This window comes from Heliangelus exortis, chromosome 8 (genome assembly GCF_036169615.1).
Source record: "Heliangelus exortis chromosome 8, bHelExo1.hap1, whole genome shotgun sequence".
NCBI classification, from domain to species: domain Eukaryota; kingdom Metazoa; phylum Chordata; class Aves; order Apodiformes; family Trochilidae; genus Heliangelus; species Heliangelus exortis.
In genome coordinates, this window is record NC_092429.1 from 28,249,261 (window position 1) to 28,272,150 (window position 22,890).

Genomic DNA, 22,890 nt, shown 5'->3' on the forward strand with positions numbered 1-22,890 from the left:
ACAGCAGCTCAACCTTTGCTGCCTTCCCTGGCTGATGTCCTGCTCCCTTTTGGGGTCCTCAGCCATGCTGCAGGCAGGGGGTAATGAGTATCACCAGAGTTCTGGGAACACCCAAGTGTGGATGGGACCCAGGGGCTTAACGTGCTGTCTGAGGAGGTGGAGATGCCCCAGGCAGGGCAGAGTTACCACTGCCCCAGGATCAAGTCCAGCCTGCATTCTGCACTTTTTCCCCAGAGGGTGCTTGCTCAGGTCCTGATGAAGCAAGATGCTGCGGGCAGAGGGTGCAAGAAGCATCTCCCACCACCACCCCACCCCATCACCCCCTCCGTGCACACTGCTGTTGTTTTTTTGGCAGAGGCTCCTGCCCCACAGCAGCACAGCCTGTCCCCCTCCTTGTGCAATGTCCCCCAGCAAACCACAGAGGAACAGAGTCACCCTGACACAGCCTGCCCAGCTCAGCTGCCACCATCCATACAGCAGCCACCTTCCTGGGGACGTTCTCCCTCTCAGCCCTGCTGCTGGGAGGGCTCAGCAGCCCACCAGGGTGAGGAGGCACCCAGTGGCATCCCTGCTGGAGTGTGGTGGGGTGCTCAGGAGGACCCACACTCCTGAGCTGTAGCCCAACTCCTCAGCTCTTGCAACAGCCCCACAAACAGAAGCTTTGGAGGCTCTTCCTAAGCACAGGTAAGGGATGATTTCCCCCCACCACAGGTCCCCAGGGGAGCATTTGACCCAAAGGATCTACCAGAGCTGCAGGGTGTCTTTGGGCATGTCTCCCAGCACTATGTCTGGCACGTAGCCTGGGTGGCTGGACTCTCCTCCCATGGCTGTAGAGGAAAGCAGAGAATAAAATCAATAAATAAATCAATACAATCTTTCTCGCAATTTGAAAGTGTTTGGCCACTGGAAGATGAATTATCCAAGAGCTCACTGGCTCAGGGATAGTGAGGTGGCTGCAAGGATCATCTGGAGCCAGGACAGAGACAGCCTAGGGGCTCTGGCTCCCTGCACCCTCACCTCTAGGGCCCCCATGGCACTGGGTAGCCCCATCTGCAGGGTAGTTTCAGGCAAATCTCTCCTTCCCACCCCACAAGGTCCCTCTCAGAGATGTTTTTTTTCATCTGAGCTGCAGGACAACTTTCTGCTTTGGCAGTGGTGGGGGTACTGCTGCCAGCCAGGTACCCCTGCCCACACTGCTTGCCAGCTCCCTGGCATGTGGCAGCAACAACACATGCACAGCCCAGATAAGGGTTTGCCAAACAGGATGCCGGGGGCGTAGATAACCCTGAAATTATCTCCCTGCTTGTGTTGTAGGTAGTAAACATGTGGCTGTACCCACCCAGAGAATCCCAGGCAGCAAGCTGGGGCACAGGGTGGGTGCTGAGTGGTGGGTGCAGCTCCAGGGATGCATCACACCCAGGTGTGTGCCACATCCAGGGGCAGCCCCACAGCCACCACTTGCCCAAAGCAAAGAGCAAAACCACCCAGACCACAGAGCCACCCCAAGGAACCTGCCCAGCTCCCCGGGGCATCCTCACTCTCTGCAGCTCCCTGAAAGGAGGTTGGAGCCAGGGGGGGTCGGGCTCTGCTCCCAGGCAGAGATCAGTCAGACAAGAGGCCATGGGCTTCAGCTCTGCCAGGGGAGGGTTAGGTTGGATATTAGGAAGAAATTCTTTCCAGAGAGGGTGCTCAGGCATTGGGATGGGCTGCCCAGGGAGGGGGTGGATTCTCCATCCCTGGAGATATTTAAAAAGAGACTGGATGTGGCACTGAGTGCCATGGGCTGGGAACCACGGGGGGAGTGGATCAAGGGTCGGACTGGATGCTCTCAGAGCTCCTTTCCAAGCTGGATGATTCTGCGATTCTGTCACCTCTGCCACCCCCTGTGCGGTACCGGCTGCTTCCACCCCATCAGGTTCTTTCCAGCACAGCCTCCGAGACAGACCCCGCAGTCTTCTCACTCCTCAAAAAGGCCTTTTCTCCTATTTTAACCTCAGCGTGCAGCGATGCTGACCCTGCCCTCCTCTCCGGTGCTGCCGGGATCCTCCCTGCCCTGCCCTGCCCTCCGCAGCCGGCACCCAGCGCTCCGCCCTCAGCATGGCGGCGGCGGCGGAGAGCGGCGGGCACCGGGCCTGCTTCGTGCTGGGTGCCTCGGGGGAAACGGGCCGGGTACTGCTGCGGGAACTGCTGGCCCGGCAGCTCTTCGCTCGGGTGACTTTGGTCGGACGGCGCCGGCTGAGCCTGAGCGAGGAGATGGGAGCGACCGTGGTGCGAGGGGACGGGGAGATCCCGGGGGGTACCGGGGGTAACCATGAGGTACCGGGGGGACGCGCTGAGTCTCGTCTTCCCCACAGGAGCAGGCGGTGGTGGACTTCGAGCGTCTGAACGAGCACGCTGCTGCCTTCCGGGGACACGACGTCGGTTTCTGCTGCCTGGGCACCACCAGGGCCAAGGCCGGCGCAGTAAGGGGGACACCCCGGGGGTTTGGGGTGCTGCTCGCCCCCTCCCCGCCGTGCTGACCTTCCCCTCCCCTCTACCTGCAGGATGGCTTTGTCCGTGTGGACCGGGACTACGTGGCCCAGGCAGCAGAGCTGGCGCGGGCAGGGGGCTGCAAGCACTTTGTTCTGCAGTCCTCCCGGGGGGCAGACCCCGGCAGCCGCTTCCTCTACCTCCGCGTGAAGGTGAGGGGGCAGCCGGAGTGGGGTCCCAGTGCCGGTGCAGGAGTCACCAAATCCTGGGGTGCTGGAGAGGTGTAAATGGCTCCGAGGTTCCTCCCAGTGCTGCGGGATAAGGGAAGGGAGCTGGCTGGACAGCAGCACGACTGGCTTCATCCCAGAGAGCACAACAGCTGCATGCAGCATCCATCCCTCTCCTCAAACCCCAGGAAGACCCATTGGGGTCCCCATCCCAACCCTGCCTCCCTGAGCCTGAGCTGGGATGGCTTCACAGCTGTGTGAGGACACTCAGGGCTGTTGTCCATGTGAGATGTGAACTACCCAGGGGCAGAGAGCCCATAGGCTCCCTGGGTGGTGCTGCACCTGTTACAGAAGTTTTCTTCCCTTTATATTGTGTACTGCAGTCCCCACCATCTGCTGGACTCGCTGCTTTCTGCCAGTGTCTTGTGCTGTTACCCCCAGGCTGGATTCTGTGTCCAGATGCTGTCTCAGGAGCATCCAGTTGCAGTTAGCACCATGGTTGCAAGGGTGCCAAGGCACCCACCATGGCATGGCCACATCCCTCCCTTCTCCTGGAGAGCTGCTTGCTGCCCAGGTGGTGCCTGTGCTCTGCACCCGTTCTGTGTTAGCATCTCTCCAGCCAGGTCATGGGATGGCCCAGGCAGTACTTGCACTCACCCTTGTCTCCTTTCATCCTGTCCCACGACAGGGAGAAGTGGAGAACCTGGTCCAGGCCGTTGGTTTTGATCGCTGCACCATTCTCCGGCCGGCGTGAGTAGCAGTGGGGATGGGAGGGCACAGGGCTGGGGTTGTCAGGGAAGCAGGCTGGGAGATGGAAATAAATAATTCATGAAGGGAATGGGTTCTGGAGGGGAGTGGGGAAAGCCAGCAGCTGGAAATGCAGCTCCAGGGGGAAAATGCTGCTTCTCAGTGCTACACAGAGCAAGCACAGCAGTTTCCTGCAGCCCATCTCAGTGCTGGTGCCACATGGCATGCCGGGGGAAGAAGCTTGAGTTGAAAGGGGGACCTGGGTCAAAGCTTAGCTCTGCACAGACCTTGACCTTATGCAGTGGGTGTACTCACCTGGATCCTTTAAGCTGCCTGAAAGAACACATCCTGGGTTTGGCTGCCCTGTGGGGAAAGGAGATGAGTGTCCCAGGGACCTGCTTGGTGTCATTTCAGGACCCTGCCAAAGCCCCAGGGGTCCCATGTGGGTTTAGCAAGCTGGGCTAGAGAAAAGAGTCTCTAGCTTCCCCCTGGGGAATGGTTCCATCCTGACCCACCTTCCCTCCTTGCTTTGCAGGGTGCTGCTGTGCAAGCGTCAGGAGTCCCGTCCTCTGGAGTGGGTGGTCCAGAAGTTCCTGGGTGTTTTGGCTCGGGTCTTCCCCACTGCTTACTCAGTGCCTGTGGAAACAGTGGCCAGGGCTATGGTGGCCACGGTGCTGCAGCCAGGCAAGGGGAGGGTGGAGGTGCTGGAGAATGGGACCATTCATGAGCTGGGAAAGGCAGTGCCAGAGCAGGGCACGTAGAGCAAAAGGGAAGGGCAGGAAAAGAGCTTGGCTCACCATTCAGATGTCTCCTGGGCCCAATGTGGACACATTTGTGGATGAGGAGTGGGGTGCTTGCATGGCTAATGTGGAGGTAGAGGTGCACTTCTTTGCATGGCTGCTGATTCTCTCAAGTGATGATAAAATGCAGGTGCTGGCTGGTAGATAAGGAGAAAGGTGCTCTGCTCTCTGGATCCAGCAGGCAAATCCAAGTAAAATTGGTGCAATCCTGGGAATTTCTTGAATTCAGGCCTTGAATAAAATCCTCTGACTGGTCTGTTTGTGTCGGCTTTGTGTGGAAGTTGTGCTTGGCTCCTGCACCAACATCAGTTCACAGATTAAATCTTTTGGTGACACTTCAAGGAACACAGGCAGGCAAGTGACCGTGCTGGAGACACGGATGCAGGGAAGCAGGGAAAGTGTGGAGCTGCCTGTGCTGAGCCTGCAGTCCACAGAGCACAGGGTGGCACCAGTGTCACTTGGATAGTGGAGTTCTTGGAAGCTCAGCAGCATCACTGATGTGCCAGGGGCTCTGCAGACACCAGCATTTGCTTTGTCTTGGCTCATCTGCTCCAGATGCAGAGAGGCTGCTGCAGGGACGCTTCTATTCAGATCCAGGCTGTCATTTTAATACCTCCAGTAGCAAAAATGCCACACAAATGCTTGCACTGACTTAAAAATGCCTCTTAGCTCCTCTGGGCTTTTCTTATGAACAGGAGTGAAGCAGAGCTCATCCTTGTGAACACTGTGGGGTGGGCTTGCTCGTGCCCTGTGCTGCCCACAGGGAAAGGAAGCAGATCCCTGGTGCTGGCACAAAGACTTGAGGAGCAGTTGCAGTGTCCCCACAGTGTCCCTGGCTGTTCTCAGGCCTTCTGCCAAAGGTCGAGGACCTTGGTGGCTCCCCAGCTGGGATGCAGGACTTACGTGACTCCCAAATTCCCAGCTGGCTGGAGTCCCAGTGCTCTGGGTAACACAGCTTTCCAGGGTTTTCTTCGACCTCATCTGTGACTCCTGTGTCAGTGACTTTGGATGCAGCAAGCAGAGGAAGCTGGGATCCAGCATCCCTTTCCTTCTCCCCAAATCATCAGGCTGGACCTCAGAATCACAGTATCATAGAATGGGCTGGGTTGGAAGGGACCTCAGAGCTCATCAAGTCCAACCCTTGATCCACTCCCACTGCAGTTCCCAGCCCATGGCACTGAGTGCCACATCCAGGCTCTTTTGAAATATCTCCAGGGATGGAGAATCCACCCCTTCCCTGGGCAGCCCATTCCAATGGCTGATCACCCTCTCAGGAAGGAAATTCTTTCTCATGTCCAACCTAAACCTCCCCTGGCACAACTTGAGACCTCTTGTGCCCTCTTGTCTTGCTGAGAGTTGCCTGGGAAAAGAGCCCAAGCCCCCCCTGGCTCCAACCTCCTTTCAGGGAGTTGGAGAGAGTGATGAGGTCTCCCCTGAGCCTCCTCTTCTCCAGCCTCAACACCCCCAGCTCCCTCAGCCTCTCTTTATAGGAGCTTGGTGGAGGCACTGGGATGCTGTAGCTCCACTGTGGTAGCTGAGGGACCCCTGAGCCACTCAAAGGGTTTCAGTTCAAAGGTAACAAATGGGAGGCCACAGAGCTGTGATGTCCTGGTGAGAGCAAAAGCAGTGAACTTCAACAAAAAAGGGGAAATGAGCTGTAAAAAAAAGGTGATGTGCTCATACAGGGAAGTGGAAATAAACACCTGAAGTAGCAAGACCTTAAAAGAAGTGAAAATTGCATACAAATAAGAGTAAAAAAGAATACAAAAGCTGAAAAGTTACAGGTGGAAGGCAGACTGTGGAATATTTGAGGAAAGCATCCTAAATGTTTGGAAATCAGTAATATCTGAGAAGCAGAAAGAGAGCCCTAGGGACAGGACATGATCAGAAGATCATGATTAGAAGAACCCCAGTGGAAAGGCTTGGTGGGTTACTTGCCTTGGCCTTTGCCATGAAGGAGCTCACACTGGGTTCATTCCTTAGGGGACATTCATTTGTGTGACTGTCCCAAGGCACTGGGGAAAAAAAAGAAAAAGAAAAAAAAAAAAGACATTTTTAACCACCATTTTTAGAACATAGGGTTAAATTCATCACTCAGATGAACTGCTAAATACTCTCCTGAGTGAGAATTACAGTGATCCCTCTATCAAAAAGCCAGTGTTGTTAAATATGATGCTAATTTCTAAAAAGTTCCAGTGGGAACCAGGAAACTGCAAAGCAGTGGGGCTGCCTTCTATAAAAGGCAAGTTGTTAGGATAATAAAGTCCTGAAATAACAGAGCCCAGGATAAATCTGGGATAATGGGAGACTCCAAATGGCTTTTGTGGGGGAAGTTGCAAGCTACAAACCTAGAGATCTCTTGGAGGAAAACAGCCATTGTGTACACAAGACAATCTGGCCCTCGGAGTCCAGTTGGAAAAAGCTCTCCCAGAAGGGCTCTTAAAGAAATGAGGCTGTCGTGGGAAGAAAAGGAAGGCCTGGGTAGCTTCTTATTGGAAATATTTTCTTAGGACTCTAAAGCCTTGAAATCCACAAAACAAATATTTCTCACTGCAGAAAACCCAAGCTATTTCTGGGTAGCCCTGGTCTCTGCTCCGTGGCATACGGGCTCTGTTTCAGTGTTTCAGATAAATTGCTGCTAAAATGCACACCTGGAAACCCAGAGCAGGGCACAGCTTCCTTATAATCATCTCACATCAAGCTTTCTTGCTCCTTTTGGACCTTCCCAGCTTCTTCTGTGCATTCATTAAGCCCTCACCCCAGGGCTGTGGAAGAAATTACAGTCACCGAGCTATGGCAGAACCACAGGACCCAAAGAAAGAGGTAAAGCAGGTAAAAGTCTTTAGGGGACAGATCCAATTCCTCTGTGGGGTCTCACGGGGGAAAATTCTGGGCCAGGTGTGTTTGGGAAGGCCACTGAGCTGAGAAGGACTGACCTGGTGACATCCCTGCTAGCAAACAGGGCCCTAACTTGCTCTCTGATCCTGCGTGGGGTAGCTGGGCTCTGAGCAAAGCACTTCTACACTGATAACAGAGCTTTCCCCTGACTCAGCTGTGAAAAAGGCAAAATAATAGCAGGCTGGGATGGAGTGAAGCACCTCCCTCCATCCTCTGTAGCTGCCATGGTTTTTCTCCCCCTCTGCAAGGCACAAGGGGGCAGCCCCCTTTCTGGCACCCTGCTTGGGTGCATCTGGGGAGCCCTAAGCAGCACAAACTCAAGCAGAGAAAGGTCATCCAAGTATCTCATCCCCTGAAATTTTAGAATTTAAGAGTGGGTTTTTTTAGTTTTTTGTTGTGTTTGGTGGTGGTTTTTTGGTGGTGGCTTTTTTTGTTTGGTTTGGTCTGGGGTTTTTTGGTTTTTTTTGTTTGTTTGTTTGTTTTTGGTTTTTTTTTTTTTGGTGTTTTTTTTTTTTTTTTTTTCCCACTCTGTGACCATTTCCAAACCAGTAACCAACTCAGCCAAGCAGCCCAGGGAGGCCTGGCTGGTTTTCTAGCAGCCTTCTGGCTTCCAGTCACTGTACTCCCATGCAGAAACACAGGAGTCATTTGCTGTGTAATCCCAGAACAGGAGGAGACAGGATTGCAAGACAGATCCAAAGTCCATTTGGGAGCCAGGGACAGATCTCTGACATTTCTTGGCAGGTGAAAGAGCACCCAGGGCTGGGCTTAAATATAGCCCTGGGCTGCTGAGGCAGGTGGGACAACTGATAAGGACAACTAAGCCCATTGGTGCTTCCAGAGTCTGGGCAGCCAGGCTGGGAGCAAGGTCTCCTATTCCCAGCTCCGAGCTGTGGATGTTAAACAAAGCACATTTTTTGAGGTCATTCAGGCAGCTGAGGTCAGTGACAAGCAGGTGACAGACTTCCAGAGCCCCAAACCCTGGGTAGGATGCTCAGGAGATGCCCTGGGGGGGTTTGGTGAGGGATGGAGGAACAGAGCTGCACACCCTGTGTGTAACCTCTGGGTGTAATGGCTCAGGCACTGCCAAAAAAGCTGGTGCTGAGGTCCCCAGAACCATCCTGGATGTGTTTGAGGGTGTCCCCCTTGTGCTGGCTGTGCAGCCCCAGGTGCTGAGCCTGGTGACACTGCCAAGGATGGGCTCTGACATCCTGGTTGGAAGGCAGGAGGGAGATTTCTGGGATCATAGAATCCTAGAATCCTAGGGGTTGGAAGGGACCTGGAAAGATCATCTAGTCCAACCCCCCCTGCCAGAGCAGGGCCCCCTAGAGTACATCCCCTAGGAACGTGTCCAGGTGGGGTTTGAATGTCTCCAGTGAAGGAGACTCCACAACCCCCCTGGGCAGCCTGTTCCAGGGCTCCGTCACCCTTACAGTAAAAAAATTTTTTCTGATATTCAACTTGAACCTCCTGTGCTCCAATTTACACCCATTACCCCTTGTCCTATCACTGGTCACCACTGAGAAAAGCCTAACTCCATCTCCCTGACACTCACCCCTTACATATTTGAAAACATTGATGAGGTCACCCCTCAGTCTCCTTTTCTCCAAACTAAAGAGACCCAGCTCCCTCAGCCTTTCCTCATAAGGGAGATGTTCCACTCCCTTAATCATCTCAGTAGCTCTGCACTGGACTCTTTCAAGCCCTTCCCTGTCCTTCTTGAACTGAGGGGCCCAGAACTGGACACAATACTCCAGGTGTGGCCTCACCAATGCAGAATAGAGGGGGAGGAGAACCTCTCTTGACCTACTAACCACCCCCTTTCTAATGCACCCCAGGATGCCATTGGCCTTCTTGGCCACAAGGGCACATTGCTGGCTCATGGGCATCTTCTTGTCTACCAGGACCCCCAGGTCTCTTTCACCAACACTGCTCTCCAGGCTGCAGTCACCCCCTCCACTCCAAACCCTGCTGAGCATCACAGGAGCTCATGTCACAGGTGTCGTGGTGGCTCTGGCTCTGTCACTGCTGAGTTTCAGGGGAGCAATCAGAGAGATCTCAGCCAAACAAACAGAAAAAACATGGTTTTGTGCAGCTGGACATCAGTGAGGGGCTGAGCCATGCAGGGGGTGGCAGGGACTCACAGCCCTGGGCTCTGGCGTGGGTTTTACTGCTCTGGAAGTGATGGGAAAAAGGTCCAATTTTTCCATTTTACCAAGTTGTGGATGGGAATCCTTTTGGGTCTCATCAAAGTGTCACTATCAGATAAAACCAGAACACTCGCTATGATTATCAGATTATTTTTTTTTTTTTCTAAAGCTTGCATTAAAAGCAATTTGTTCTGAACCAAAGTAGCTCTTACCCACCAGGCAGTACCCACTACTGAAGTGTGGATATTTTGCCATTAACCACTCTCTAAATTAACAGCAAGACTTCTAAGCACTGCTTTTGTTATGAAAGTGACATTTTTCATCATAATGCACCTCGTTTGACTACACCATTCCTACCTGTCTCTTCTAAATACTGGAATACTGTGTATCCATTAAACCCTCACCCTAGGGCTGGGGAAGAAATTACAGTCACAGAGCTATGGCAGAACCACAAGACCAGAGGATTTGCCCACCCAAGAAAAAGGTAAAACGGGTAAAAGTCTTCAGGGGACAGACCCAATTCCTCTGTGGGGTCCATCCAGAGCCTGACCCAGCATTCAGATGAAACTCTGTGGACTTTCGGAGCTGCCCCAGCAGCACCTTGGTCCTTCCAATTTGATTACCTGACCTCATCCCAGGAAGAAAGGGGAAAAGAGGGGGGAAAGAGGGGGGAAAGAGGGGGGAAAGAGGGGGGAAAGAGGGGGGAAAGAGGGGGGAAAGAGGGGGGAAAGAGGGGGGAAAGAGGGGGGAAAGAGGGGGGAAAGAGGGGGGAAAGAGGGGGGAAAGAGGGGGGAAAGAGGGGGGAAAGAGGGGGGAAAGAGGGGGGAAAGAGGGGGGAAAGAGGGGGGAAAGAGGGGGGAAAGAGGGGGGAAAGAGGGGGGAAAAAGAAAGGGAAAAAGAAAGGGAAAAAGAAAGGGAAAAAGAAAGGGAAAAAGAAAGGGAAAAAGAAAGGGAAAAAGAAAGGGAAAAAGAAAGGGAAAAAGAAAGGGAAAAAGAAAGGGAAAAAGAAAGGGAAAAAGAAAGGGAAAAAGAAAGGGAAAAAGAAAGGGAAAAAGAAAGGGAAAAAGAAAGGGAAAAAGAAAGGGAAAAAGAAAGGGAAAAAGAAAGGGAAAAAGAAAGGGAAAAAGAAAGGGAAAAAGAAAGGGAAAAAGAAAGGGAAAAAGAAAGGGAAAAAGAAAGGAAAAAAGAAAGGAAAAAAGAAAGGAAAAAAGAAAGGAAAAAAGAAAGGAAAAAAGAAAGAAAAAAAAGAAAGAAAAAAAAGAAAGAAAAAAGAGAAAGAAAAAAAGAAAGAAAAAAAGAAAGAAAAAAAGAAAAAGCAAAACACATTTTCCCCCCGGTGTGAGCTTAGAGAGGAGAAAACAAAATCCAGAAGCTGTCCAGAAGCCCGGGCCGGCTGCTGCCGGAGGGCTGGCAGGGCTCCAGCTCCCAGCACTATATAGGAGGGGGAGGAAGGAGCTGGGCTGCAGACTGAGCTGTCCCTGCCTGCTCTGACCCTCGCTCCCACTCTTCCCTCTGCCGAGGAAAACTCCAACCTGCCGAGATGTGCAAAGGATTAGCAGCGCTGCCCCATACCTGCCTGGAGAGGTGAGAGCAGGCAGGCTGGGTGGGGATGCCAGGGGGGTTGGGGACAGGGATGCTCTTTCTCCAGCACATCCCCATCCTGGAGGGCTCTTAGGAGGACGTGGATCACCCATCTCTGAGCTAGGAGGGAATGGGAGCTCGCTGGAGGGGCTCGGGGGGGTGGATGCTGTGAGCATCCATCAGGCAGCAAGTGGAGATCCAGTCCCAAATTTCCCTCAGGTCTAGGGAAAATCTCTGCTGGGGAAATCCTGTCCTGTCCTGGGGAGCTGGAGGGGGTCCGGAGGTGCAAGGGAGACCACTGCATGAGGCTGGGGTCTGTGCAGCAGGGTGCTCCATCCTTCCCCCCAGGAGAAAACCTCATGGATTACCCAGCAAATATTTGCTGCAAATGTGCAAAAACGGTTTTAGAGATGGGAGTGAGGGTGGCATTCACTGTCCTGGAGGGATGAGGGAATTCTTCAGGAGAAGTCCACCTTTTTTCAGCTGAGGCTGTGCTGCTGAGGGTGGATATTGCTCAAAACCAAGGCAAAGTCCTATCACAGACTTTCTGCCACCCTTGTGGCCCCATGCTCACCTTCCCTGCTCTCTCTCACAAGCCTCCTGCACCTTGGGCAGCCAAGCAGTACTCCTCCATCTGGGGGTGACCCATATATTTCTGCTCTGCTGTCATTTTCGTAGTAAATATAGTAAATCTAGTACATTATAGTGCTATACGTACTAATTTACAAAAATAGTAAATTAGGGTTTTTTCCCCATTTCTTCTATGCTGATGCTTTCACTGACCTTTGTTATGCTCTCAAGCCCTCATTCCTGAAGACACCTTTCCTTCTGTACAGGGACTAAGGACTGGGTTATTCCTCCATGCATCTTTCTGTATTTTCTCCTGGGAGGAATTTCAACACCAGCTTCATGACCAGAGCCACCAAACCCTCCTGAAGTCCCCCCCCAGCTGCTCTGTACCCCAGCAAGCAGCACAATATCTGCTCCTCAGCCCTTTTCCCCACTCCCATCATATGTTTAACAGCACAGTTAAACAGCCCCAACACACATTCCCACCCAGGAAAACACACCGTGACACCTACACACCACGTCCTACCTTTCCCATTCCTGAGATCACCTTTCCTCCTGCAGCTGCCTGGGGTCTGGGGAGCCCCTCCAAGGTCTGTCGCACACCCAAGGGGCTGGTAGCCCTGGCTCTAGCCAAGCCACATGTTTCTTGGCCCCTTCAGAGAGGGCTGAGAGGTTTCAAGGAATCTCTTCCTCCTGCCAGAGCCTCACTGACTCCTCTCCCATAGCCCATATTTGTCCATGTGCTCCCCAGGGCTGCCTGATAGAGCCACTGCTGAGATGCTTGTACCACATCCCTAGGGCTCCTTGAATCCTGCTTGGAGCTGGTTTTTCCCCTCAAGGGACGTTTCCCCTGGCACCTCTTTGTCCTTGGGCACAGCAGCAGCTTTGGCTTCCAGCTACAGCTTTAACTTCTTCAAGTTTCTTTTTTTGGGTGTTTTGTTTTCACAGCTGGAGTCTCTCCTAGCCCTCCCCAGCAGCCCTCTTGTTCTTGATGTGTCTGACAGAGCCCGTATTTTCTTTTAATTCTTCTTGGAAGCCGTTTCTCAGACTTTTCCTTGGCTTGCTCCTGGATGTTCTCACACTTATCCTTCCGCAGTTTACGGTCATCCTGCTTTTTCTCACTCAGACACAGCCGAGGGGGGGTGGGTTTCAAAGGATGCCTTTTCGTTTGTAACTTTTTTAGCCTCTTGTTTAGCCTTTGCTGAAGGCTTGCTTGAAAGCTGGTGATGCATCTGCTGGAGGATGCCAGGATGATGTCTTTAAATAGTTCTTTCCCCCCCTCCAGAGCAGCCTGCAAGAGCTCAGCCTTTTTGGTTGTCATTTCTTGCTTCTTTTCAACAAGCATCCTCACCTCTGCAGGCTCTCTGGGTATATATTCATATATATATATATATATATGTTCTCAGCAAGACCCCCCACAGCCAAAGATTTGCTCAGGATGGGGAGGTTCTTGCTGCTGCAGGTCCACACTGAGACCTGTAAGGCTCCAGCTGCTGCTGATCCATCCAGAGCTCCATGGGGTTCAGTGGGGATGGAGCCATCCAGGGAAGCCCCTCGGGAGCAGGAGGTGGTGAGGTTGCAAGACGGGTCCCACATCGATCCAGGAGACCAAGGGAAGGTGGCCCCAGGGTTGGACCTAAATGTAGCCCCCCAGCTGTGGGTGGGGAATGGGGCTCACCTGGGGCTGCTCAGGGCCATTAAGACCCATTAATCATGGAATCATAGAAAGGGCTGGGTTGGAAGGGACCTCAGAGCTCATCAAGTCCAACCCTTGATCCACTCCCACTGCAGTTCCCAGCCCATGGCACTGAGTGCCACATCCAGGCTCTTTGGAAATATCTCCAGGGATGGAGAATCCACCCCTTCCCTGGGCAGCCCATTCCAATGCCTGATCACCCTCTCCCTAAAGAAATTCTTTCTCATGTCCAACCTAAACCTCCCCTGGCACAACTTGAGACCTCTTGTGCCCTCTTGTCTTGCTGAGAGTTGCCTGGGAAAAGAGCCCAACCCCCCCCTGGCTCCAACCTCCTTTCAGGGAGTTGGAGAGAGTGATGAGGTCTCCTCTGAGCCTCCTCTTCTCCAGCCTCAACACCCCCAGCTCCCTCAGCCTCTCCTCGTAGAATCTGTAGACCCATTAAGACCCATTAAGACCTATTAAGACCCATTAAAGTTAATTATTGCCCTTTGTGTATGACAGGTAGGGGTCCTACGTCCTTGTCAAAGGGTGAGAATTAAGAGAGCAAAGTTTTAAACCAGATGTAAGCCTGAAGCTGCCATCAACTGCATGCAGATCCTGTGCCTGTGTTGGCCTCATCCACAGCAGGGCAGGGGGGATCCCCAGGTTCTGGTCCCCAGGTTCTGCTTGAGCAGTGATGGAGTCCTGGTCCTCTCTTCCCATCTCCTTGGGCCATCATGTGTTAGGTTTGGTTCTTGGGGACCCCCTGCCAGCACAGCCTGTTTGGGACCCTCTGGCATCCTTGCTTCCAAGGCAAGGAAGCTCCTTCCCTCTGACTGACAGACAAAACCCCCATAATTTGGTGCTTGGAAAGAAGTGTCCCTGGCCATGGCCCCTGTCCCCTTCTCCCTTTCCTCCTACCTGCAGCTGTGTCACTTGCAGAGGTTGGGGCCACGCCACCCGGGCTCTGCACAGCTCAGGGAAATCAAACCCAGTGTCTGGCAGTGGGAAACAGCTCTGGCTGAGAGCATTTAACCACAATTTATTGCTTTAGTAGAGCCAGAAGGATGAACAGTGCAGAGCAGCATCCCTGTCACAGAGACACCTGAGTGCAGGGGGCCTGGGGACATCCTCACCCTCTGCCTGAGGTCCTGGTCCAGGCAAAACCCAAGTTTTCTCAGAAGCAGGAGCTACAGAAAGTGTCCCTGGAGCAGGTGCCATTTTCCATGCAAAGAGCTGAATTTCCTGAGCTTCTGCTACCCCGTGCTGGGCATCCACAGGGGGTGCTGGGCTGCTGGATCTGCCTGGCCCTGCTCCTGTGCCAGGGTGGCTGTGGGAGGGCAGTGGCTGCAGAAGAAGTGGGGAACCACTGGCAGGGGGCTCGAAAAAAGTCACTCATGATGAGGCCTGGAACCTGGAAAACAAAAAAACAAAAAACAAAAAGCAAAAAGCAAAAAAAACCCTCAAAAAAAACCCCAAAAAAAACCCCCCCAAAAAACCCAAAAAATGACACCAAAAAACCCAAACAAAACCAAACAATCGGAAAAAAAAAAAAAAAAAAAAAAAGATAGAGAGAGGGGGAAGGGGGAAAAAATGAAAAATGGAAGGAGTGGAAAAGGACTAGGAGCCCTAGAGGCAGGGAGGTATTTGCACAGGGAGCTTGTGCAAATAAACAGCACAAAAGCAGCACAATGACCCCCAAAACTGCAGCCTGGCTCCCACAGCTGTGCCAGCCCTAAGGGACAAGTCCCCTTCCTCTCATCCTTACACTGTGCCAGTGAGCCTGGAAGTCACCAGATGTTGCTGTGCCAGGGAACAGCCTTGCCCTGCAAAGCTGGGCTTGGAGTGGGTTCATTTTCACCCCTTTGTTCAGTCAGATGCAAGAAACCTGAGTCTGCTCTGCAAAAGCTCAGCTTGCTCTTGCTGCCAGTGCTGGGCTGTGGCACAGAGGAGCCTCCTCGGTGGCTTGGGATGCTCAGGACCATACTTCAAGTCATATTGCACAGAAGGGCACGTTCTGCTGTCAAATCCCAGGACCCCTCTTGTCTGTGCATCTTCCAAATGGATGAAGAATGACAGATGGAGGAGGAGGATGATGATCCTTTGCTAGTCAGCCCACCTCATGAGGCCTTTCTTCCTCCTGTGCCTGGGGGAAGCAGCACCCAGGAGTGAGTGAGGGCCCACTGAAGGCAGAGGCAGTCACCTGCAGTCACATCATAGAATCATAGAATGGGCTGGGTTGGAAGGGACCTCAGAGCTCATCAAGTCCAACCCTTGATCCACTCCCACTGCAGTTCCCAGCCCATGGCACTGAGTGCCACATCCAGGCTCTTTGGAAATATCTCCAGGGATGGAGAATCCACCCCTTCCCTGGGCAGCCCATTCCAATGGCTGATCCCCCTCTCCAGAAAGAAATTCTTTCTAATGTCCAACCTAAACCTCCCCTGGCACAACTTGAGACCTCTTGTGCCCTCTTGTCTTGCTGAGAGTTGCCTGGGAAAAGAGCCCAACCCCCCCCTGGCTCCAACCTCCTTTCAGGGAGTTGGAGAGAGTGATGAGGTCTCCCCTGAGCCTCCTCTTCTCCAGCCTCAACACCCCCAGCTCCCTCAGCCTCTCCTCACAGGATCTGTGCTCCAGTCCCTTCCCCAGCCCAGTTGCCTCCTTTGGACCTGCTCCAGCACCTCAATCTCCTTCCTGAGCTGAGGGGCCCAGAACTGGACACAGGACTCAAGCTGTGGCCTCCCCAGGGCTGAGCACAGGGGCAGAATCCCTTCCCTGGACCTGAGTTCCTGATGATAAGGATGCTTTCCCTCTCCCTATGGCTGCAGAGCAGGACCTGGGGAGGGCACCCTCCTCCAGAGGGGTGGCAGGTCTGGTGGGTGCAGCCCAGGGTGGGGGGCAGCCCAGCACAGTCCTCAGGGAGCTCCTCCACCTCCTCAGCAGCATTTCCTCGGGGCCCATCACTATAGAAACTGAGTGCTCTGCACATCTCCCCTAATGCATCCTCAGAGCAGCCCTGCCAGCTCCACTGATACAATTATCCAGACCACAGATGGGGACAAAGCAAAGAGATGGAGATCAAGAGCTGCCGCTAATTCGGAGTGCAGAGCTCTGCCTGCCTCAGCCAGACCCCCTTCTACAGCTTTAGGGTCCATTTGTCTGGCTGGAATTCATCACACAGCCTTTTTAGCTCCCTGGCAGCCGTGGCAGGGTGTGTGCTGGTGCAGGGCAGGGGCCACGTCTCTGGTCTCTGCCTGATCTGGTTTGTCCCCTCCTGCAGGGCCAAGGAGATCAAGACCAAACTGGGCACACTGCTCCAGAAGCCTGACTCAGCCATCGACTTCATCATCCCCTACCCTGAGAAGCCAGAGAAGCCACCCAAGGCCCAGAAGTGAGTAGCACACCAGAGCACCTGTGTGGGCTGGAGGGGTGAAAAACCCTTTTGGGATGCAGAGGAGCTGGAAACCCTGCTTTGGGATGCAGTCTGGGCACAGTGGGCTTTATGTAAGAGCTCGGTGCAGGCTCTGAGACTCACATCAGGGCAGTATGGGATGTGTCAGGCAATAAATACACCTTTAGGGAACCTGGATTTCTCCCAGAAACTCAACTTACATTTGATGAGATTTCATGCTATTTGATGAAGTTTTTGCCAGAGACAATCTGCACTTGGACCCCTCCAGGTGCCAGCCTGGCACAGCTTGGTGGCCTCAGGGCAGCAGCGTGTCCTCAAACTGAGTGCAGAGCCCCAAAATGTGATGCCTGGCTCTGGACACCTCCATGGAATGGCATCTTCTCACCTTGCTGTCCTGAACCTCTGCTCCCCAGCACCAACCAAGCTGCTTTAATGCTAGAGCAAAGGAGAAGGTTGAGAGGCTGCTTGGTCTGTGCCACTGGATTAGCAGTTAAAAGGGAGCAAAATGAATATTTAGGAAAATGGATCACTGATCTGGGTTCAGAAAGTGAATGATCAGAGCCCTCATCATCATCTTTACTGCTGGGTGCTGGCAATTTGATGGCAAGGGAGGACTGGATGTCCAAACTGAGCAAACCTTACATTTCTACCCTTCTCTCCCCCCTGGAGCCACCTGGGCAGGGCAGGTTATGTCCCTGTGCTTCCCCCACAGCCACCAGGAAATCCCCCAGGACTGGCAGGCCCACTGCTCCCTCCCCATCCCATGGGATGCTCTGCTCACCCAGAGGGTATCAGCATCACCGGGTGCCTGCAGGGAGCAGGGGTTGGTTCTGGAGGGTTCTGATCCCCCTCCAGCCACGGTGGGAGCCTTGTGCCCCAGAGCAGCTCAGCCACCCTCCTCAGACCTTGAAAAAAACCCCAAAGCCCAAGCTAAAATTCCTGCAACCCTCTTTTAGTCACTTAACGAGCACGGTATTAAAAAATAATAATTATAAAAAAAAAAAAATAAAAAAAAAAATAAAAAAGAGCCCCGTAGATGAAAGCCACTGAAGGTTTTCACTGGGGAGGGAGGGAGGAAGCAGAGGGCAGTGTCCTCCTGCCCCTCGAGGGGCGTGGGAATGGGCCGGGCGGCCGTGGGAGTGCGGGGCTCTTGACCCCAACGCGGCAGCGCAGGGAGGGGAAGGACCTGGCCCCTCCTCCCCTGTTCCCTGCGGGGAGCATCCGTCCCTGTCCCAGCGGGAAAACGCGGGGTTGCTTCCCTGCTGCCCTCAGCGCCCTGCCCTGCTGCAGAGGGGACTGACTTTGGGGTTCAGGCTCTGCTCAGAGCCCCTGGAACTCACCCCCTGTCCTTGTCCTCGCCTGGCATTTGGCTCTCTCCAAGAGAAGGGATGCAGCAGCAGCCCCGCTGCTCCAGCATCACTCCTGCTCTGCAGCAGGCTCCTTACTCCATTCCCCCAATTTCGAAAGGAATTATTTAAAACCTCTGAGTGGTTTTAAATGGGTACGAATGGGTATGTCCACTGTGGGTTGGGATCAGGTTTGGTGGGTATCTCCACTGTGGGTTGGGATCAGGTTGTCCCCAGAAAGCAGGCATAGCGAGGGCTGGATGGCAGAGGTGGCTGCAGGACCAGGAGCAGCAGGTTGCTCCTGGCTGGCAGGATGGGTGGGCAGCCATGGGACAGCCTCTTTGCATCACTCCAAAGGTGGGTATGTCCTAGACCGGGGTTCTGTGGGATGAGCATCCACAACCTCGGGTTTCTTTGCCCCCCTCAGGCCGTCTCCGGAGGAGGCTCTGCAGTGGCGCGACTCCCTGGAGAAGCTGCTGCAAAACCCTTGTGAGTTCACCTCCTCCTCTTGTGACCCCACTGTGCTATCCCACACCCTCTGCCTGGTGCTCAGCCTCCCTGGGCTCCCTCATGATGCTCAGCAAGGGCTCCCCCATCCCCATTTCTCATCCCCATCCCCCAGACGGGCTCGCCAGCTTCCGCAGCTTCCTGCGCTCCGAGTTCAGTGAGGAGAATGCTGAGTTTTGGGTGGCCTGTGAGGACTACAAGAAAACCAAGTCCCCCGTGAAGATGATGGAGAAGGCCAAGAAGATTTATGAGGAGTTCATTCAGACAGAGGCACCCAAAGAGGTCAGTGGCAGCGGGGAAGGAGGTGGGACCAGGAGGGATGGATCTGGTGAGCCGGTGGCCTCCATCCCGGAGGAGAGTGATGGGGGCAGGGCACCTTGGAGCATGGCTAAAGGGTTCAGGAGGTTGTGCCCTCAGCAAGGGGCAGCTCCATCCCTACAGGATGCACTCCCACCCTTCAGAGCCCTGCTTTGCATGCTCAGCCTCTGCTGGGCTTCCTCCTGCCACGGGTGCCTCCAGCACTCATCTGTCCCCCTCTCCCCACAAAAGGGTTACATTAATTATAAAAGATGACAAATCCACCCCTCCCAGAGTTAGCCTTGCTGCAGGACAGAGTTCATCCTTACAGATTTGTCACCAGTAATTCCTCCAGATAAGTAAACCTGCTCCAGTTCCTCCTCAGAACCTTTGTGGGGTTGTTGCTGGGATGGTGTAAGCAGAGGGAGATGCCATCACCCCCCAGCCCCCCAAAGGCAAGGTCCCCATCCCTCTTACACTCCCGTGACAGGTGAACATCGACCACTTCACCAAGGCTGTGACCATAAAGAACCTGGTGGAGCCATCACCCAGCAGCTTTGACATGGCCCAGAAGAGGATCTTTGCCCTGATGGAGAAAGACTCCCTGCCCAGATTCGTGCGCTCAGAGCTGTATCAGGAGTTAATCGAGTAGCAATGCAGCAGGGCTGGGCAAGGCATTCCCTGCAGGCACATTCCCTCCCATTGCTTCTGTCTGAACACCTGCCCCTCCTGCAGCTTCTTTGCTTTCCTGATACCACCCTAGAAGAGCACCCAGGGTGTTGCTAAACATCTTCCCTCATGTTTTGGAGCATCGGATGTCCTGTTGTTTCCTCTCTTTCCTCTTCACACACAAAACCCAATCAGCAGAAATCCCTGGTGCTCCTCCCTGGCTCTGCATCCACAGCCCTACAGCCACTGGGAGCCCTTGGGGCAGCCAGGGTGTCCCTGGCACTGGGGAGTTGGGATTGAGCTTGGCCCAGACTCTCTCCCTCCTCCTGACTTCCCTGGGGATGCAAAGGGCACCCTGCAGACACTGCCCTTCCCAGCCAAACCCAGCATTCCTGCAGCCCTGGGGGACAGCTGGGTATCTCCACTGTTGGGTTGGGATCAGGTTTGGTGGGTATGTCCACTGTTGGGTTGGGATCAGGTTTGGTGGGTATCTCCACTGTGGGTTGGGATCAGGTTTGGTGGGTATCTCCACTGTGGGTTGGGATCAGGTTGTCCCCAGAAAGCAGGAGTAGCAAGGGCTGGATGGCAGAGGGGGCTGCAGGACCAGGAGCAGCAGGTTGCTCCTGGCTGGCAGGATGGGTGGGCAGCCATGGGACAGCCTCTTTGCATCACTCCAAAGACAGGAAAGAGGACAAAACAAGATCCAAAACACCAGGACTGTTTAGCAACCCAGACCTCCTTCTCCCTCTGCCCCCCTTGCACGATGCACGGAGCCTGCAGCCCTTGTGCCTGCAGCCCCTGAGCCTGCCCAAAGCCCTCTGCACCACAGCCCTCTGCTTGGATCCATCCCAGGCATGGATCCCAGCAGCCAGACAGCCCTTCCCTTTTCCAGTTGCTTCTCTCTGCAGTAGGCATGCCAAAGTGATAGAGACTTCTGCACAAAACCAGTCAAGGAGCATCGATTAGAGGAGGGAGGAAAATCACACAGGGAGGAGGGGGAAGAAAAAGCTGATAATTAAATTATTCAGATACAATCAAAAAAAAAAAAAAAAAAAAGCAGAAAAAACCACCCCTAAAAAAGCCACAAGCCAAAACACCAAACAATCATTGGGGAAAAATAAAAATAAAAATAAACCCCTGTCTTCTTGAACAGGTGGCAAACTGCTGAGTTAGTGTAGCCCACATCTCTCCTGTCTCCTCCCATCTGCCCAGGATGTGTTTCCTTGGCTCTGGAAAAGCCCAGCTCTTTTCAAATGATTCAAAGCCAGCTCACTCTTCACCCACACAAGAAATCCCAAGGGAGGATGAGGCAAGGGCAAAGGGAAAGGGGGGGATGGGATCAGCCCCAACTCAAAGGTGCTGAACCCTTCCTCCATCTCCTCCTCCCTGGGATGCAGGGACTGGCTTGCCCAGATGGCAACGCAGCAGATGAGGGCAAAATCCCAAACGTCCAAGCTCACAGGAGGCATCTAGGACCAGGCAGGCTCCCCCAGGCTGCTCAACCCCAGCTGGGAGTCATGAGACTCCATGCAAAATGCAGTAACATAAACAGAGGGATTGCCAGCCTCTTAAAGACTTGCAAAACCTGAGCAAAACCCCAAATATTTACATCTTGTCACTATAGTGATGAAGAAAAACACATCACGAGCTGCAGGAAGTAGGCTGCCATCTCTAGGCAGGGAAGGGGAGATGGGGAGGATGGAAACCATCACAAATAGGACTTTTTTTTTTTGTTGGTTTTTTTTTTTTCCCTCTGGAGAAAATGGCCTGGGAAAGTTGGATGCTGGAGCAGCAGTGGGTGATGAGCAGGGGCTTCAGTGGCCCTGGAAAACCCATGCCCAGGGCCCAGGACCCCCCCAAGCCATGGGGGGGGTCCTGTTGAGAGGGCACAGGACCCTCCAGCAGTGCCCAGTGCCCAGGCAGATGCAGGGCTGGGTGCTGGAGTGGGGGCTTGGCCACAACTGGGTGCTCCCACCCTCTCAGCTTGGGTGCTCCCTGCAGCCTTCTGCCCTCTCCATGAACTGGTGTCAGTACAAAAGGGTTCAGCACGTTCCAGCTCCCTATTTCCAGCCTGACTCAGAGAAATGCCAAAACCAAGCAGAATTCCCTGCAGAAGGACCCACATCTTTTGATTTTTACCTAATCCTCTGGCAGCTGTTTCCAGATACTCTGCACACATTTCACAAAGCCCAACACCAAGGCTGTGGATGCTGATGGGACCTGAGATGTCACAAGCTGCAAAATGTGGGGCAGGGAGAAGGTGTCTGGGGATGTATGAGCTGAAAAGAAAGGTGGTGGTTGGAGTCAGGAGAGGTGAAACAGCTGGGTTGGCAACCCCTCCCCAGCTCAATTTCTGTTAAAATATTGAAAGTCTGCTGCAGGGGGTGATGGAGCAGCTGACAATGAACTCCTGGGCAGCCATCAAACGTGGGCCCTGAAGCATTTTGGAACTCTCAGGGAGTTGTGTTTGTACAGAGGGGTCACTTGGCTAATTCCTGGGGCAGGCTCAGCACAGAAAAGCTGCAAGGCCTGTACCCTGCCCCACGGCCAAGCTTCCCCCAGGCCAGGAGGCCTCTGATGTTGGGCTGCTACCAACCACCACGTTTCTCACAGGAAATATTTGCTGTATTTTATCACTCTTGCTCTCATCAAGTCTGGCACAGGGATGAGCATTATCCACCCAGTATTATACATCTCTATCACTATGGCTGTTTATATAAGTGTACACACACATATAGATATACATCTAGATATATATATATACATACCTGTATACACCTGGATCCTCAGAAGCTCAGAGAGACACAAAACAGACTTTCTGGTTGTTGTGCTTGAGGCCCTGTGTGGGTTTAGTGTGGGCCCAGACCCCGAGAAGAGGAACCTTGGCCACGCACCCGTTCTCCCTCTTGTGAAACAGGCTCTGAAATCACCCTCTGCCCGTAGCCCAAGTGGCACCCAAACCAGTGCAAGTGGCACCTTTTGTGCTCTCCAAGGGCCCCCCAACATCTGCCATGGGGCAAGGCAACCCCAGGCACCAGGTGCTGCCCCTGTGCCTCCCTGGTGCCCACCCTGAAGGAGGGATTTGTGCTCCTTGCAGCTACATCCCCATGGTAAATTAACATTGGGTTAATTTAATTGGATTAACCTTAGGTTAATTAAACATTTTCAGGTGTTTTCTGGTTATTCCAGGACCCTGGCACCTCCCCAGCCTGGGAGGCAGTGGCAGGAGCTGCCTGCAGCCCATGGGATTTGAGGGGGATGTGTCCCAGGGATCACCCAGGCTCTCCCCAGATCCTGGAGGGTGCCAAGTGCTGTGGCCAAGGGCCAAAAGAAGGTTGAGAGGGGGGGATTGGCCCCTGACACCCACGAGCAGCAGGTTTCCAGCCTGATGTGATCTCCTTGTGATTTCCACTACAGATTTTCATGCTGGTGTGTGCTGAGGAACTGGTTGTGTTAACCCATATTCTTGTACCACTCAGTAATCCACACATAAATGTGTATTTCTGCTGATATCTCAAAGGACTCTTTTGTCTCTTTGCATT

General features: G+C 53.5%; 2 protein-coding genes across 2 annotated transcripts; both read left to right on the plus strand.

The window, feature by feature from the left end:
- Positions 1-2,066: 2,066 nt before the first annotated feature.
- Positions 2,067-4,508, plus strand: HTATIP2 (HIV-1 Tat interactive protein 2). Its single transcript, XM_071751332.1, has 5 exons — positions 2,067-2,268; positions 2,355-2,462; positions 2,544-2,681; positions 3,385-3,446; positions 3,979-4,508. Exons 1-5 carry the CDS (start codon positions 2,098-2,100, stop codon positions 4,202-4,204), a joined length of 705 nt encoding a protein of 234 aa, XP_071607433.1. The 5' UTR covers positions 2,067-2,097; the 3' UTR covers positions 4,205-4,508.
- Positions 4,509-10,720: 6,212 nt separating this feature from the next.
- Positions 10,721-22,867, plus strand: LOC139799370 (regulator of G-protein signaling 5). Its single transcript, XM_071751336.1, has 5 exons — positions 10,721-10,875; positions 16,398-16,508; positions 18,303-18,364; positions 18,498-18,664; positions 19,170-22,867. The coding sequence occupies exons 1-5, from the start codon at positions 10,832-10,834 to the stop codon at positions 19,329-19,331; spliced, it is 546 nt and encodes a 181-aa protein (XP_071607437.1). The 5' UTR covers positions 10,721-10,831; the 3' UTR covers positions 19,332-22,867.
- The last annotated feature ends 23 nt before the right edge of the window (positions 22,868-22,890 follow it).